Raw genomic sequence first — 14,851 nt, 5'->3', positions numbered from 1 at the left:
TCTTGCTCTCTATTAATAAGCTCATTGAAGATACCCTCAGTTGAAGCACTGGAGACTCTTAAAAGACTTAGCAAAGACAGGATATAGGCTCAAAGGTGTTTTCACTGGTATTTTCTTTTTAGGTACTAAGATCTAAATTTTTTTCCCTTGGCAACTCCTCATCACTAAGATAATAGCTGTCACATCTTTATCACCTTTAGAGACTTCTATGCATATTTCTTTCAACAAAGCTGCTTTCCCCCCCTCTTTGTTCACTTTAGTGTTGTGTCTACCTCTGTGCTAAGTTAATCCAGGAGAGTGATATTAAGGTCCAAGTGTTGTGGTGGTACCTGCCTCCATGGAGAAAAAGCTGTTCAAATCTCTTTTGCAAATCTTTTTTCATTTTTTAAAAATAGTTCTTTCATTTTTTAACGCCCTTTGAAAGATTTTACTTAATTAGATATGTTGATGAGTTTCTTTAGACTGGTTTATGAGACTATATTGCTCATAATCACTAACAATCCTTTTTCATGAAATTTTACAAATGACTATATTCTAACCTGGTATTGCCTTTGGCAACAACCACTCTCTGGTTAGCAAGCCAGATATTTGCTGACTAGGGTGTTTACTGTGCTCTTTGATATTCTTGTGGTAATTAATTAACACTAGTTAAACTTATGGCAACTAATTTGCAATGCTTAAATGTTGAGCAGAGGAATTTCACAGCAACTCATGAAGATGGTCTACTAAGCTTTATAAAGGCTTTGATCTATGCCAATAAAAGAAATATTCAAATTGGTGAAATTACAGATTTTGTAAAGTTTGAAGCAGTAAAGTACTTGAGAACACACACTAAGGTAGAAAAAATTAATTTATCATCTTATTTATCTTTTAGATAAATCAAGTTGAAGGGTAGTATTTTTTAAAATCAGATACATGAACCAGTACTAGGTGATAAAATACTTACAGATTCATATACAATCACAGATTTGTCCACAGATCTTTTAAAAGGGGGAAAAGAAAAAATTGTGTAAATATTTTCATAAATAGGGATAATTTTAAATTTACTTAAATTATATTTTAAATAATACCAATTTAATAAAGAAAATAAAGAAGTTAAACAAATACATATCTTTTTAAATGAAAAAACATATAATATAAATAATAAAAATTTATAACAGAATATAGGCAATAATATCAAATTCTTCTAATGGTATACATGTTTATACATCACCAACTTTTTAAAAATAAAATTACTCAAAATGAAAAATAATCTTATTAAAAATTAATATGTTTTAACTACAAATTACAATAGCTATAATCAGAATAAAATAGACATTTGTGATGCCAAAACTTTTTTCTAGCTCTTGAATAATAATATCACAAAAGGAAGAAATATTACAAAAACATTTATTGTTTGGTAGGCCATATGTGAGTGTGAATAATTCTGCATTTTGATATTGTTCCTCTTTCTAAATATTTAATTCTAAATTTGGTCTTGCAAATGGACTATTTTTAATGGAATAAACAATCATTTGAGGTCACTCTAAAAGGTAAAAAGTCTCTTATAAAAGAAAATTTATATATTAAAGGGAAGCATAAATATAGTAATTTTTTTCATTTAAAAAAATATTATCAAAATTTATATCATTTCCAGTACAGGTTCATAACAGATAAAACAAATTGTCTAAAACAAAAACTTTTACCAACATGTCCTGTAGTAATAATGATGTTATTTTACCTACTTTAATACAGTAGCTTAAAGGCCAAACAAATTATGGTTCATGAATCTAATGAAATATAATTGTGCCATAAGAAATGACAAAAGAAAAAATTTCAGTTAAACATGAGAAGACTTGGAAGAATTTATACTGAGTGAAATCAGGAGAACCCAGAGAACAATTTATACAATAACAACAACGCAAAGAAAAACTATAAAAAGAGATCTAAGAACTGATAAATGTGATGAACAACCATAGCTCCATACGACCAATGATTTAAAAATGGTACTTATTTTCTAAGAGAGGTGATGAACTTTCAACTCCCAACTCTAACTCTAACTCTAAGCCAGGAGGCATTTAGGGTTAGGCTTAGTTCTTTTGTTTGATTAGATAGATTTGTTTCGAGAGTTTTGTTTTTCTTTCTCTCAAGTTTCTTAGAGATCAAAAGAAAAGAAATGGATTAGGTCTAGAGTTAACAAAAATTTTAAAAGAAAAAGTAAGGAGGTTATTAAAAATTCAATGAAGAGAAGTCAGTAAAAAACAAACAAAGCAAAATAGCTTTAACAATAACTTGTTAAATTGTTGTATATGTGGAGGAAAGAGCAAATTATTTATGGTACAGATTTATAACTGTGCAGTCATGAAATTTTGCTGAGTCCCCTGCAAATTTATGTCTTATTAATTTTAACTAAGCTTTTTTCCCTGCAAGGTATTCCTTTTATACTTCCTTAAGTGATTCAGTATCCCAACTGTCACATTAACTTTTCCAAATTTTTTTTCATCCCTCTGCAAACCTCATGTAGCTTCTCCTCCTGCCACCTTCTCAACTGAGAACTTGCCTCATGTTTCACTGAAAAAAACTGAAGCACTTTCTACAGAGCTCCCTCTTATATCACTTTCTCATCTCACATCATAGGAAAGACAGACAAGGAGAAATTACAGCTACCATTTCAATCTAAAGAAAACAAAACAAACCAAAAAACCAATAAGTGAGAGTACCCCAGAGAACAAGGTTCATTAATTTCACATAGTACAAATTTTAAATGTGAATCTATTTCATTATACAAGTAATAATTTCTTTATGTATAGTTATTTCCTAAGAAGACAGCCTTTGAACTTGAAAACTGAATTAATTTTATTATACTGCAACTCTTCCCTAACTCAAAATATAATTAAATCACAAATTAAAGCGCTTACCCTGAAACTAACATCTGACCATCATAAGAAAAAGCACAAGACAGAACCGGAGCAGAGTGTCCACTCAGTGTACATTTATACTTCAATTCAAAACCTGCAATTAAGATAATAAGAAAAATGGTAAAAAATTGAGAGCAAAAAACTTTAAAAGATTCTGATTAGCTTTATTTAGCACAAATCTCATTGTTTAACTACACACATATCCATTTGTCTTAAATACACAAACTAAAGCTATATGTGAATATTCTAAATTATAATTTTATAAAGGGGGGAAAAGTACACATTTTTACTAACTTTCCCGAAATAAAACTAGGTAGCCACAAAAACAACTTGAATTGATTTCTCTAACACACAATTACCCCATTTCAATAAACTTTCGTCTGTTACTAATATAATACTTTAAATCTTTAAGTGAGATAATGAAAAACAGGTCATAAATTATATGAAAAAGTAAATCAATGTTTAGAAAACTACTTCTAAATGTTTTTCTTCTTTTTTAAGTTGAAATTTCACTTTGCAATATAAAGTTTTATTTGCAACTGACTCAAAGACAAAATAATCTTGAATGGAAATAAGTATTTAAAATTATTCATAAATTGGTATTACTTAATAATCCTTTATTATTTCACTATTAAAGGATTTGGATTAGTCTGTTTTTTATTTATCAATGAAGATTATAACCCGTCCATGACTGTGTCACAAGTTAGTATGATTTATATACATATTCATAGCAATGCATTTTATGAAAGTAGCAAAAAACAAGAAACAAACTGGCTGTCCATGAAGAGAAAAATAAGTGATCCTTAAAAGCAATTTGGAATTATCCATAAAACTGTGACCAAACTACTGATATCCAGGTATAAGCACTATCTACTAAAGAGAGAGGAAAAGGGCCCATATGTATAAACATATTTACCAAGGCTCTTTTTGTAGTGTGGAAGAAATGAAAACCAAGGGATGCTTATCTACTGGATAATGGGTGAATAAGACACAGTATATGAATGTGATAGAATATGTTGTAAGAAACTTAGGAACACTATTATGGAACGATGATGCAAATCAAAATGAGTAGAACCTGGATAACAATTTATAAAATAGAAATAATACTGTAAAGATGAACAACTTTGAAAAATAAATGAATTCTGGAATTCTCAATAAACAATGAGCAATCACAATTCCAGAGGATTCATAATGAAGTATGCTTCCTATCTCTGGTGTTTTTTTGAGCTTTCTCAGCTGGTGTTTTGAGATGGAGGAAGATATGGAATGAGAGGAAGACAATGTAAACCTAAAACTAAAATCAAATTGAATTAAATAAAAAAACTTAAAAAGAAAAGAAAAATGCTGAACAAATTATGGTATATGAATATAATAAATGTAACTAAAAATTGCAAGTTAATAAATGTTGATCATGTATATATGAATGTTATGGAATATTATTGTTCTATAAGAAACAATTAGCAGAATAATTTTAGAAAGGCCTGGAGACTTGAATGAATTGATGCATAATGAAATAAGTAGAACCAAGAGAACATTATACACAGCAACAAGGTTATGCAATGATCAATTCTGATCATTCTGAAGTGGCTCTTTTCAACAATGAGGTGATTCAGGCCAATTCAACAGAGTTGTGATGGAAAGAGTCATCTGCATCCAGAGAAAGGACTGTGGGGATTGAATGCAGATGACAATATAGTATTTCCACCTTTTTTGTTGTTGTTTGCTTGCTTTTTTTCTTCTTTTTTTTCCCTTTTTGATTTGATTTTTCTTGTGTAGCATGATAAATGTGGAAATATGTTTTGAAGAATTGTACATGTTTAACCTATACTGGATTACTTGCTGTCTAGAGAAGGAGAGTCAGGGAAAGGAAGGGAGAAAAATTTGGAACACAAGATTCTACAAGAGTGAATGCTGAAAACTGTATTTGAATGTTAATTTTAAAAGTAAAAAGCTATTATAAAAAAAATTTTTAAAGAAAAAAAAGAAAGAAATGATGATCATGAGAAATTCAGAGAAATGTGGGAAAATTTATATGAATGTATGCTGTATGAAATAATAGGAATATACAGAATTACAGAAACATAAACAAATAAATGCTAACAGCTAAGAGAAGCCAATCGTGGCTCTGAAAATAAAATGTTGGAAACACTTTCACCCTCTCTGATCAGAGGTAGGGAACTATATAATTATAATGTTGCAATATCAATGGGGTCATTACTTCAGTTGTTTTTACTTAATAATTATTTTTCTATCTTCAGAGGAGGCAGAAGAAACTATATCAAGAAGTGAATGGACTGAAGGAAAAAAACCCACTCCAAAAGCATCAACAAAATTTTAAAGAAAGTTAAAAAGGAAAAAAAGAAAAATAGCAAACATCTTATTTCAAATATTTCCTATTTTTAAAGAAAACTGAAAAAACTCATAAATAAAATAATCATGATACTTTAGTCTATAAATATTATTTTATGAAAAATCTATTTAAATTGGGAATAAAAGATTAATTTCAATTTACTACTGTATTTTTAACATACACTGATGTGGTCTATCAGCTATCTCTATTGTGAACCAACTGAACAAAATCCTGCTCTTCATCCTTACCTTAACACTTCCAAAGATTCCATTATTCACTTTTATCCCAACCCACTACCCCTCAACTAATTATACTCTCCTCCTTTCCCCAAGTTGATAATTTTGTTAAACAAACTCAACTCTATCTTACACTCTAATCTTGAATTTCTTACCCCCTTATTCTATTTTTCCTTGCTAAGTTTCAGACTTAAACCAAGTTTCAGCCTTGAATTACTTAGTTGCCTTCATTTCTACCCATGAGTTGCTGAATAAAGCTAAAGAAACATAAAATTATGCTGAATAAGTTCACTTAAAATTATGTTATATAAATTCTATTAAGTCTTACTGGGTTCCTTCCTGAATTAATTAATTAATTCACTATTGCACTTACTACAGAAGCTTTTAATAACTTTTCCTCTCTCTTTAAATCCCTCATCTCTCATCTTCCTAACATTCCTAGCTAAGAACCTTGCCTCATATTTCATAGCAAAACTTGACATTTGCTGAAAACATTCTCTTGTTCTATCTTTTCATCTCACATCATTCAGACATTTTCTATTACCTTATTCACTTGCTTCACATAAAGACATGTTCCCTTTTCTTGCCAAGGCAAATCCCTCTACATGTACAAGTGATCCTATTTTAGCCCTTCTTCTCTACCAGCTAGTAGTACTCTTGATCATTTTATCTCTCCCTTATTTTCATTTTCTGTTTATGGACTGTTTTCCACTGCCTACAAACATGCCCAATAACTTTCCAATCTTGGTATACCTATCCCCATTAGCTATTGTCTCCTCCCTTTCGTGGCTAAACAACTTCAGAAGGCTATCTACAGATGTTACTTACACTGTCTTTTCCTTTCTTTCTCATCTTAATTCCCTAAGGTGTAGCTTCTGTTTTTAACATTAAATTCAAAATTCTCTCTCCAAAATGAGGATGATCCCTTAATCGCTAGAAATTATGGCCTTTTCTGAATTCTTACCCTTCCAGACCTCTCCCCAGCTTCTGCCCCGTTAGTCACTTTCTCCTCTAGGGCTTCATGTAACTGCTCTCTCCTAGTGCTCCTTTTGCCTAGCTACTCCTTCTGTTTCCTCCAGGTTGTGTCACCCACTGTGGGCATCCTCCAAGGATCTGTGCTGGGCCTTCTTTTCTTCTCCTTCTTAACTATTTCAGTTGGGGAATCTCACCAGGGGCTGTTATCTTCTCTAGGATGATGATTCTCAGATTTAGTTATCTAATCCTAACAACTCTCTTCTGACCTCCAGATTCATATTTCCAAATGCTTGTTAGACATATTAAATTATATGTCCCATATTTAACTTAAACTCATGATTTTTAAAACTTCATTTATAATCTTTCCTCCCAACCTCTCCTCTTTTTAAGTTTCTTATTACTGTGTAAAGGGCACCACCATATTTCTAGGTCACCCAGGTTTGCAAGTTAGATGGTATTCTTACTGCCTTATTCTTTCCCCTCTCCAATAACCAATGTGGGGCATGTTGTTTCTCCCTCCTAATATCTCTTACTTGACATTTAAAGCCTTACAAATCTCTTATTTGACACTAGTCTCCATTTACAACTTATATTCTTTTTAAAGACAATCTAACTCCTGACTCTAGGCATTTTCATTGACTGTCCTCCATTACTAAACTATTTTCTCTCCTCCTCTCTATCTTCTAGCTTCATTGGCTTTCTTGGAATTCTATCTAAAATACAACCTTTTATAAGACGCTTTTTGCAACCCTCTTTAACACTTATACCTCCTTTGATGGATTTGTTTTTGATATTGTCTCTATCATTAGAATGAGCTAATCAACAGCAGAGATGGTCTTCTATGTCTCTTTGTGTGCCCAGCACTTAGCACAGCACATAGTAGATGCTTAATAAATACTTATTAACTAAAATGCTAATACATATATTATCTATCTTTATGTAGCTAAAACTAATTTATAATGAACAATCCTTTTTTCCATTAAAATCATCCAGAAGAACAAAGATCTAGAAGTAGAACAGACTTCAGAAGCCATCTGGCCCAAATTCCACAGATAAAGAAACTAAGACTCATGGGGGTTAAATGATTTTCAAAAAGCCACACAGTTAGTCAAAGCAGTGTCTGCTACTGTTTGTCACTCTGTTCTTTACCCTTTGAATTAAGCCTTAGTAAGTTTATTACTGAAATTTGTCATATTGGTTTACTGCTACTTCACCTTTCTAGCAGTCCACAGTTACATCAAAAGATTTTAAATATTCTGGTATTTCAATCATAATCAATTTTTCTATCTTCCCTTTTCCTGATTTATTCCCTTTGAGGTATTCTGGTATGTTCTATTCTCTGCATACAGTGACCTTGCTTTGACATTTACTCGGCGAATTTGAGGAAGCCACCTCACTTTTTTGGTCTTAGTTTGGAGGTTTTACAAATATATAATTGTCTCACTCCTGGAGTGAGAATCAACAAGAAATAGGAATCAATTAAATATGGGGAGGATAAAGTTGAGAATGTCTCCAAGTCTGCAAACTTGGTTTAATGGAAGAATAGTGATGACGTGTAGGAATAGGAAGTTTTCAAAAGAAATGAAAACTAGCAATCACATAAAAGAATGTTCTAAATCACTCATAATATGAGAAATGCATATTAAAAACCCAAGATTCTATATAATATCCAATAAGACAATAAATGATGAAATTCACAATTGTTGAGAGAACTTTGGGAGAAGAGGCACGCTAATTCTCTGTTGGCAAAACTCTAAATTTGTCTGACTCCTAGAAAACAATTTGGAACTATACATAAAAAGTCAACAAAGTATGCCCTTTGATCCAGCAATACCAGTGTCAGGCATACGGTCCCAAAAGGTCAAGATAAAAGGAAACCAGACATAAGTACAAAAATATTTAGAGCAGGACGTTTTATGGTACCAAATAACTGAAAATAGACTGGGAAATGGCCAGACAAATTGTGGCATATGAATTGTGTAATGTTATGTTATTCATCAGAAGACTAAAATGAAAAGTTCAGAGAAATTTTTATGAACTGATACATAATGTCAAAGAGCACAACCAGAAGAAAATTTATGCAAAGACCACAATGATACACAAAAATAAAACACAACTTTGAAAGACTTCAGAACTCCAAATTTCAGAAAACTAACCAAAGATTTTCATTATCAATTAGAAAATCATGAACAAAAGAGGCTACACAAGTGGTCCGTATGTGTACAGCAACAGGTAAATTGAAATCACACATTAAGGGCAGGCTTTGATGAAAGGAATACTGTGAGTCAAGTACTAAATTCACTACAAAAGGAGCAATCTCATGGGGCAGAAGAAAACAGTCACAAGGATATATCTATATATCACAAGGTAGAATGATACATCTGGATGAAATGAATATCAAAACAGGTGAATTAGAACTTGTTTGCCGAATGATGATGGTAGGTTGAGAACAGAGTAAGGAGCATGAAATATACCTTTTCCTCTTCCTGTCCAGAGTGCTGGGGATGGGAAGAGTGAAGAAGGGTAGGAGTGAAGGTATAACCCTGTAGAGGGCCAGAATTCTGGAGAAGAATACTTGAAACAAGATGTTAACTCAGTGGAATTGATAAGATGATGGTTCTCTAGTTCACATATAGACTTAGTCCTTAGTATGGTGATGTAATGGTTCTCTAGTTCACACATAATCAGTATGTTATAAAGATGAAATTGTAATAGGGTATTTAAAGGCTGAGAAAGAATGTCCCTTTTCCAGTCTATCTCTCTCTTTTTTTTTTCCCTGAGGCAATTGGGATTAAGTGACTTGCCCAGGATCACACAGCTAAGAAGTGTTAAATATTTGAGGCCAGATTTGAACTCAGGTTCTCCTGACTTCAGGGCCACCTAGCTGCCTCTTCAGTCTACCTCTGATCAGCCTCATGGTGGTTGAACTGCCTTCATCACTTCTCTACTAAGACCAAGGACTCAGGCTGATCCTGAGGTCCTCCAGAAAGCTAGCCCAAACATTACATATCCCATACTGGAAAGGATAGCAAAGGATACAATATTCTCTGGGAGAATTTAGGTTTTATGTATTGCAAGAAGATGGGAAGAACATGAGAAGAACATGTATAGCCCTAGCTGTCAGTCATTCAAAAAACATAAAAGTTCCTACTATGTGCCAGATACTATGCTAAGTACTGAGGATATAAATTGATAAATGACAGTCTTGTCTTAAGAGCAGGGCTTCTTAAACTTTTTCCACTTGTGACTTTCATTTTGTCCAAGAAATTTTTACATTATCCTGGGCATATAGGCATATAAAATTTTAAAATTACTGATAATAAATCATAAAGAAATTTATTTCAAAATGATTCTCTGGTATTAATTTAATTTTGCCATTTATTAAAGATGAAAGCAAATTTGCATACTAATGAGATGGATGTGCTTGTTTATTTTTACACAAAGAATAAAATCTTGGAAGAATATTTGTTATTGCAGGATATTGAGCATTCAGAAACCTTTTAGTGTTGCCAAATTTTTACCAACCCCCACATTTAGTAAAACGACCCCATCTGGGATCATGATCCACAATTTAAGTAGATTTGCTCTAGAAGGAGCTCATGTGGGGAAGAAAATATGCAAAGAAGTACGTACAAATAAGGTAAAGACAGGATAAATCAGAAATAATCAACAAAGAGAAGTCACTGGAATTAAAAGGGATTAGGAAAGGCTTCTTGTAGAAAGTGGGATTTTAGCTGGGATGCAAAGGTAGCTAGCTAGGTTAAACAAGTAGAGATGAGGAGGGAAAACGTTTCTGGCAGTGAAAGACAGACAATGAAAATTCCTGAAGTTGGGAGACAGAGTATCTTCTTCAAGGAACAAGGAGGTAGGTGTCACTGGGTCAGAGAATATGTGAGGTAGAAGTGGGGGGATGTTATAAAGGGTTTTGTGAATGTTATATTTGATCCTTGAGGTGGCAGGTAGTCACTGGAACTTATGGAGTGATGGAGGAGAAGGGGAGACTTAGATCTCTACTTTAGGAGTGAAGGATGGAATGGAGTGGTGAGAAACTTGCATCAGGAAGAAAACCAGTAGACTATTGCAACAGTCTAGGTGTGAACTGATGATGGCCTTTACCAGGGTGCTAGTGGCAGTGGAAGAGGTAAGGAGGAAGTATAGTGATAAGTGATTTTACAAAGGTAAAAATTAAGACTTAGGCAACAGACTGAATATCAGAATTAAGAGTGAGGGCTGAAGGATGATACCTATCTTGTGAGCCTGGGAGAATAATGGTGTCCTCTATAATAAGGAAGTTAGGAAGAGGAAATGGCTAATGGTAAGAGTGGAGAGGGAAGATAATGAGTTCAGTTTTGGACATAATAAGTTTAAGAGTTTGAGATGTGCTATGGACAACTAGAGATGTGAATGTGGAAGATGTAAGTCTAGAGATGTGATCAGAAAGGTTAGGGCCCAAAAAGAACTGAAGAGTAGAACTGGTGATCATAATGTGGATGAAGAACAGGGATTGTGTTTGCAAGGCAGAGAAGGGTAGAATGACAATAGACTGTGATCAGAAAAGGGAATTTCAGAGTGAGTGATGGCAAGAACAGCTTTGGGTGTGGCTGAGCTGTAGGCCACATGAAAAGAGTAAGCTGAGAAACTGTGAGATTAGGGTATTTGACAGAACATTACTATGTATGTCGAAATTTCTGACTATGATGGCAGGGATTGAAAAATCAAAGTCTGTAAAGCAGACACCAAATTTATTGAGGAAGAAAGGGGAGTCTCCTAGAGATCTATACGCAACAGCTACCAAGATTTTGACTGGGTAATAGATGCAAATTATAAGGACTCAAAAGGAATGGTGATGGTTAGTGGGGAACCTGGAGGTGGCAATAGTGTTGGGGGTGAGGGAAAAGGGATAAGTAAGGAATATTTCAAAATCCCCACATCAACTAGTGAGTGGGAAGGAAAGAGACAATGCTGAAAAGGGTAGCTAATATCTAGCTCCTTTGGAGCCAGAAGATGAAAGGAATGAGAAAGGAAAAGATTTAGGATGTAAATTTACTGTTTATGGAACAGCTAGTATGGAGCAAATAGTTGAAGGCATGAGTATCTTTGAAGCAAAACAATGAAAGGTGTGGAGAGAGTGAGTTGAAGTGTATGGAAATAAGAGATTAGGCAACTGGGGATAGAGAATGAAGTTTGAATGATGAAAGCTGAAATTCAGAATCACCAAGATGGGAAGGGTATGACCAGGAAGGAATCTGTTAATCACTCAAGAGTAAGTTCATTGTCCATAGTGATTTGGCCTTAGGCTGGAGTTCTCCTGGGGTCTTAAACTGTTTAGTAGAGTGAACAATGAAAAGGTAGGATAGAGTGGGACAAGTATGCAAAAAGCTAACATGAATGAGTACAGGACCTATTAAAATCCTTGATTACCACATACTTTTATAGTAGCTTCAGTAAGTTTTCCTGCCTCCAATCTCTGCCTTCTCTGATTTAGCTTTCAAAGCATCTGAAGAGTAATTTTCATTGTACAAACAAACCCCAGAAATTTTATATTGCCTTCCAAAGTTCAAACTCTTTTTTCAGGCATTCAAAGCACTACACAGCCTATCACTACTACTTTTTCTATCCTCTCATATTATATATTTCTTTGCACTCTAAGCTCCAAGTCATCTGGGTCCCACTAATATACTGTTTTCTTGCCACTTTGCTATGACTACTAGACTGTCATCTTTCCATTATTTATCTGTTGAATTTTTATCTATCCTTTAAAGCCCAATATAAAGCTAAATGAAGCTTTCAAACAATAAATAATTATTAAGTATTCACTATATGCCTGCCCTTGAGAACCTTATATCATATCTGGAAAGATAACATATACATATAGGAGTATATAGAAAATAAATAAACATATATATGAGTATATGAGAAATAAATACATAAATAAAAGATAACAGGGGAAGACATATCAGATCTCTGATACTCTCTGGGGAAAAGCTTTCCCTTTAAAACTCACTTATTTGTTTTGCAGCTCTCTAGTGAAATAATCATTTCATTTGTATTCTAATTATCTGTGGTTTATCTTATCCCCTGATTACATTTTAATTTTCATAAAAGCAAGAACAACATTTTATCTAATTTTCTTGCCTCATTCAAGATCTACCATAGCTCTCTTTGGTGTGAATGATCTTATTTTGGTAACAAACATTAAGCAAAAACAATTTTAGGATCAATTTTAGGCATTCTGACTGTTTTTTTTGAAAAGCATCATGATTATTTGCATATGACTCTAGATGTATACATACCTAAGAAATCTGTAAGTGAAGTAACCCAGAGTTTTATCTCACAATCTTGACCACATGATGCCATTCGGAAAAACTGGGGGCCATGTTCACCATCTGGTAAAATTAAATATTTTAAATGAATCAAAATTAATGAAGCAGATTAAATTCAAGAAAAGATTTTTTTCATATTGATATTTGATAATATCTCTATTAAAGTATTTCTCCTAAGTAGTATTCATTTACCTTATTTCTTTAATATCAGTAAAAGATGATTTATAAAGTATATTATTGTTATCTTTTTGTAGACTCTAAAAATGACCAATCACATTCTTGGTATAATGGTATAACTCCAAGTCTTGCCTACAAGTAATAGAATATCTGTGTATTTACACTTGTGTAATAAGGAAAGAGAGATGTTAAACAGCAAGAAAAAGAAAAGAGAAAAGATTTAATCTAGACAGGGAAGACTAGTATGGAACATAGCCTGAATAGAGAATAAGGCTTGTTATCATATTACCCTGTTAGGAACAGGTAAGAATGGTAAAATGAGGTAAAAGAGTTTTTTACTTTTAATAAGGAACAGAAATAAATCTCTTGTAACAAGAAAGTGAAAGGGCACTAAAAATGTTTAAGGAATAAAGAAATTGAAACATTTCTTATATCAGTTGTCCTCAATCATCTTAATTAAATAAAAGAACATAAGGCTATATGATTGTGGCTGATTGTTTAATTGTTTAAAAAGAGTAAGTTTTGATATAATCACCATGGGGAATGATTTAGGGAATTGAAAAAGTGTTGGCTAAATGAGATTATGTACCATAAATTTGAAAAGGATAAGACTCATTTCAATTTCATTACTATATTTCAAGGATGATGTTTTAAAGTCAGAAATATAAGATAGTTAAGGGAACAATAGATTCTAAGTTTGAAGCTAGTGAAGTATTAATGAGGAAGACTATGAAGTCAATTTAGAGCCTGAGGATAAAAGAACCAAGAATGGGAGAGAGAATAGAAAAGGAATAAGCCAGATATTTTTGATAAAATGAATATCATCTTATTCTTTTAATTACTCTTTTTTATTTCATTGTAAAAATAATTCCTTGTAAAAGGCATTTTTAAATCTGTTTACAAGAGCCTTGATTCACATAAATAAAAATGACCTAAGCTATTTTTTTTCATATTTATATTTGGTCAAAACTGTAACTATTAGTGCTATCTCAAATTTTTTTCTACAAATTCCCAAATCCATTTACCTATCTCCCACTCTTGGATGTATAAACAAGCCTACTTTGTTAAGAGAGAGGCTATACATAACATTCTCTCATATTCTTCTTTCCAACTCTTATTTTCTTCTCTTTAACTATTGCTCTCTTCTTGTTGCCTAAAAAAGAAGTGTCTTCTTTTTGTAAATTTGTCTCCATTTGTGAGAAATCAAGTTCTTATGCCTTTTTTTATCTCTTCCTTCTCTGACATGTACAGTCTCTACTTCCTTTTTTCTTCTTCCTCTTTTTCTCTTTCACTTCAAACATAGTTGTTATTCCTCCACTCCAAGAATCTTCATTTGAACCTGCTATCTCCTCTAGTTACCAAATTTCTTAAATTCAATTACCACAATATCTACATTTCCTCACTCCTCGATTTGCTCTTACCTTGAATGTGATTTTGGAATAACAACTCTCCCATAACACAATCACCACACAAAATCACCAAATCTGATGGCATACTTCTATTCCTGGGGAGCAGCTTTACTGATGATTCCTTTCTTCAGTGTCCATGGCTCTACATTCTCCTACTTTTTGCTCTTTATTTCTTTCCTTCAGTATGCAGTTAAATCTTAAATTTCTAGTCTTTTTTCCAAACTTTAGCCCCACTTTTATCCCAAAGAGATCTTAAAGAAGGGAAAGGGACATGTATGTGCAAGAATCTTTGTGGCAGTGCTCTTTGTAATGGCCAGGAACTGAAAACTGAGTGGATGCCCCTCAATTGGAGAATGGCTGAATAAACTGTGGTATATGAATATTATGGAATATTATTGTTCTGTAAGAAATGACCAGCAGGATGATTTCAGAAATGCCTGGAGAGACTTACATCAACTGATGCTGAGTGAAATGAACAGGACCA

At 32.9% G+C, this 14,851-nt stretch overlaps 1 protein-coding gene across 5 annotated transcripts in view; it reads right to left on the bottom strand.

Annotated features, from left to right (window-relative positions):
- Positions 1 to 14,851, bottom strand: part of WDSUB1 (WD repeat, sterile alpha motif and U-box domain containing 1) — a 69,284-nt gene that overhangs the window by 38,910 nt on the left and 15,523 nt on the right. For all 5 annotated transcript variants that reach the window (XM_074303385.1, XM_074303388.1, XM_074303386.1 and 2 more), the window contains 3 exons: positions 12,752 to 12,844; positions 2,898 to 2,991; positions 947 to 980 (listed from right to left, as the gene is read on the bottom strand). In XM_074303385.1, coding sequence (XP_074159486.1) covers positions 947 to 980; positions 2,898 to 2,991; positions 12,752 to 12,844 — 221 coding nt within the window. The remainder of the gene's footprint in view (positions 1 to 946; positions 981 to 2,897; positions 2,992 to 12,751; positions 12,845 to 14,851) is intronic.

The sequence above is a fragment of the Sminthopsis crassicaudata genome, chromosome 3, assembly GCF_048593235.1.
Source record: "Sminthopsis crassicaudata isolate SCR6 chromosome 3, ASM4859323v1, whole genome shotgun sequence".
NCBI lineage: Eukaryota > Metazoa > Chordata > Mammalia > Dasyuromorphia > Dasyuridae > Sminthopsis > Sminthopsis crassicaudata.
This window is presented reverse-complemented; position numbering and strand designations above follow the sequence as displayed.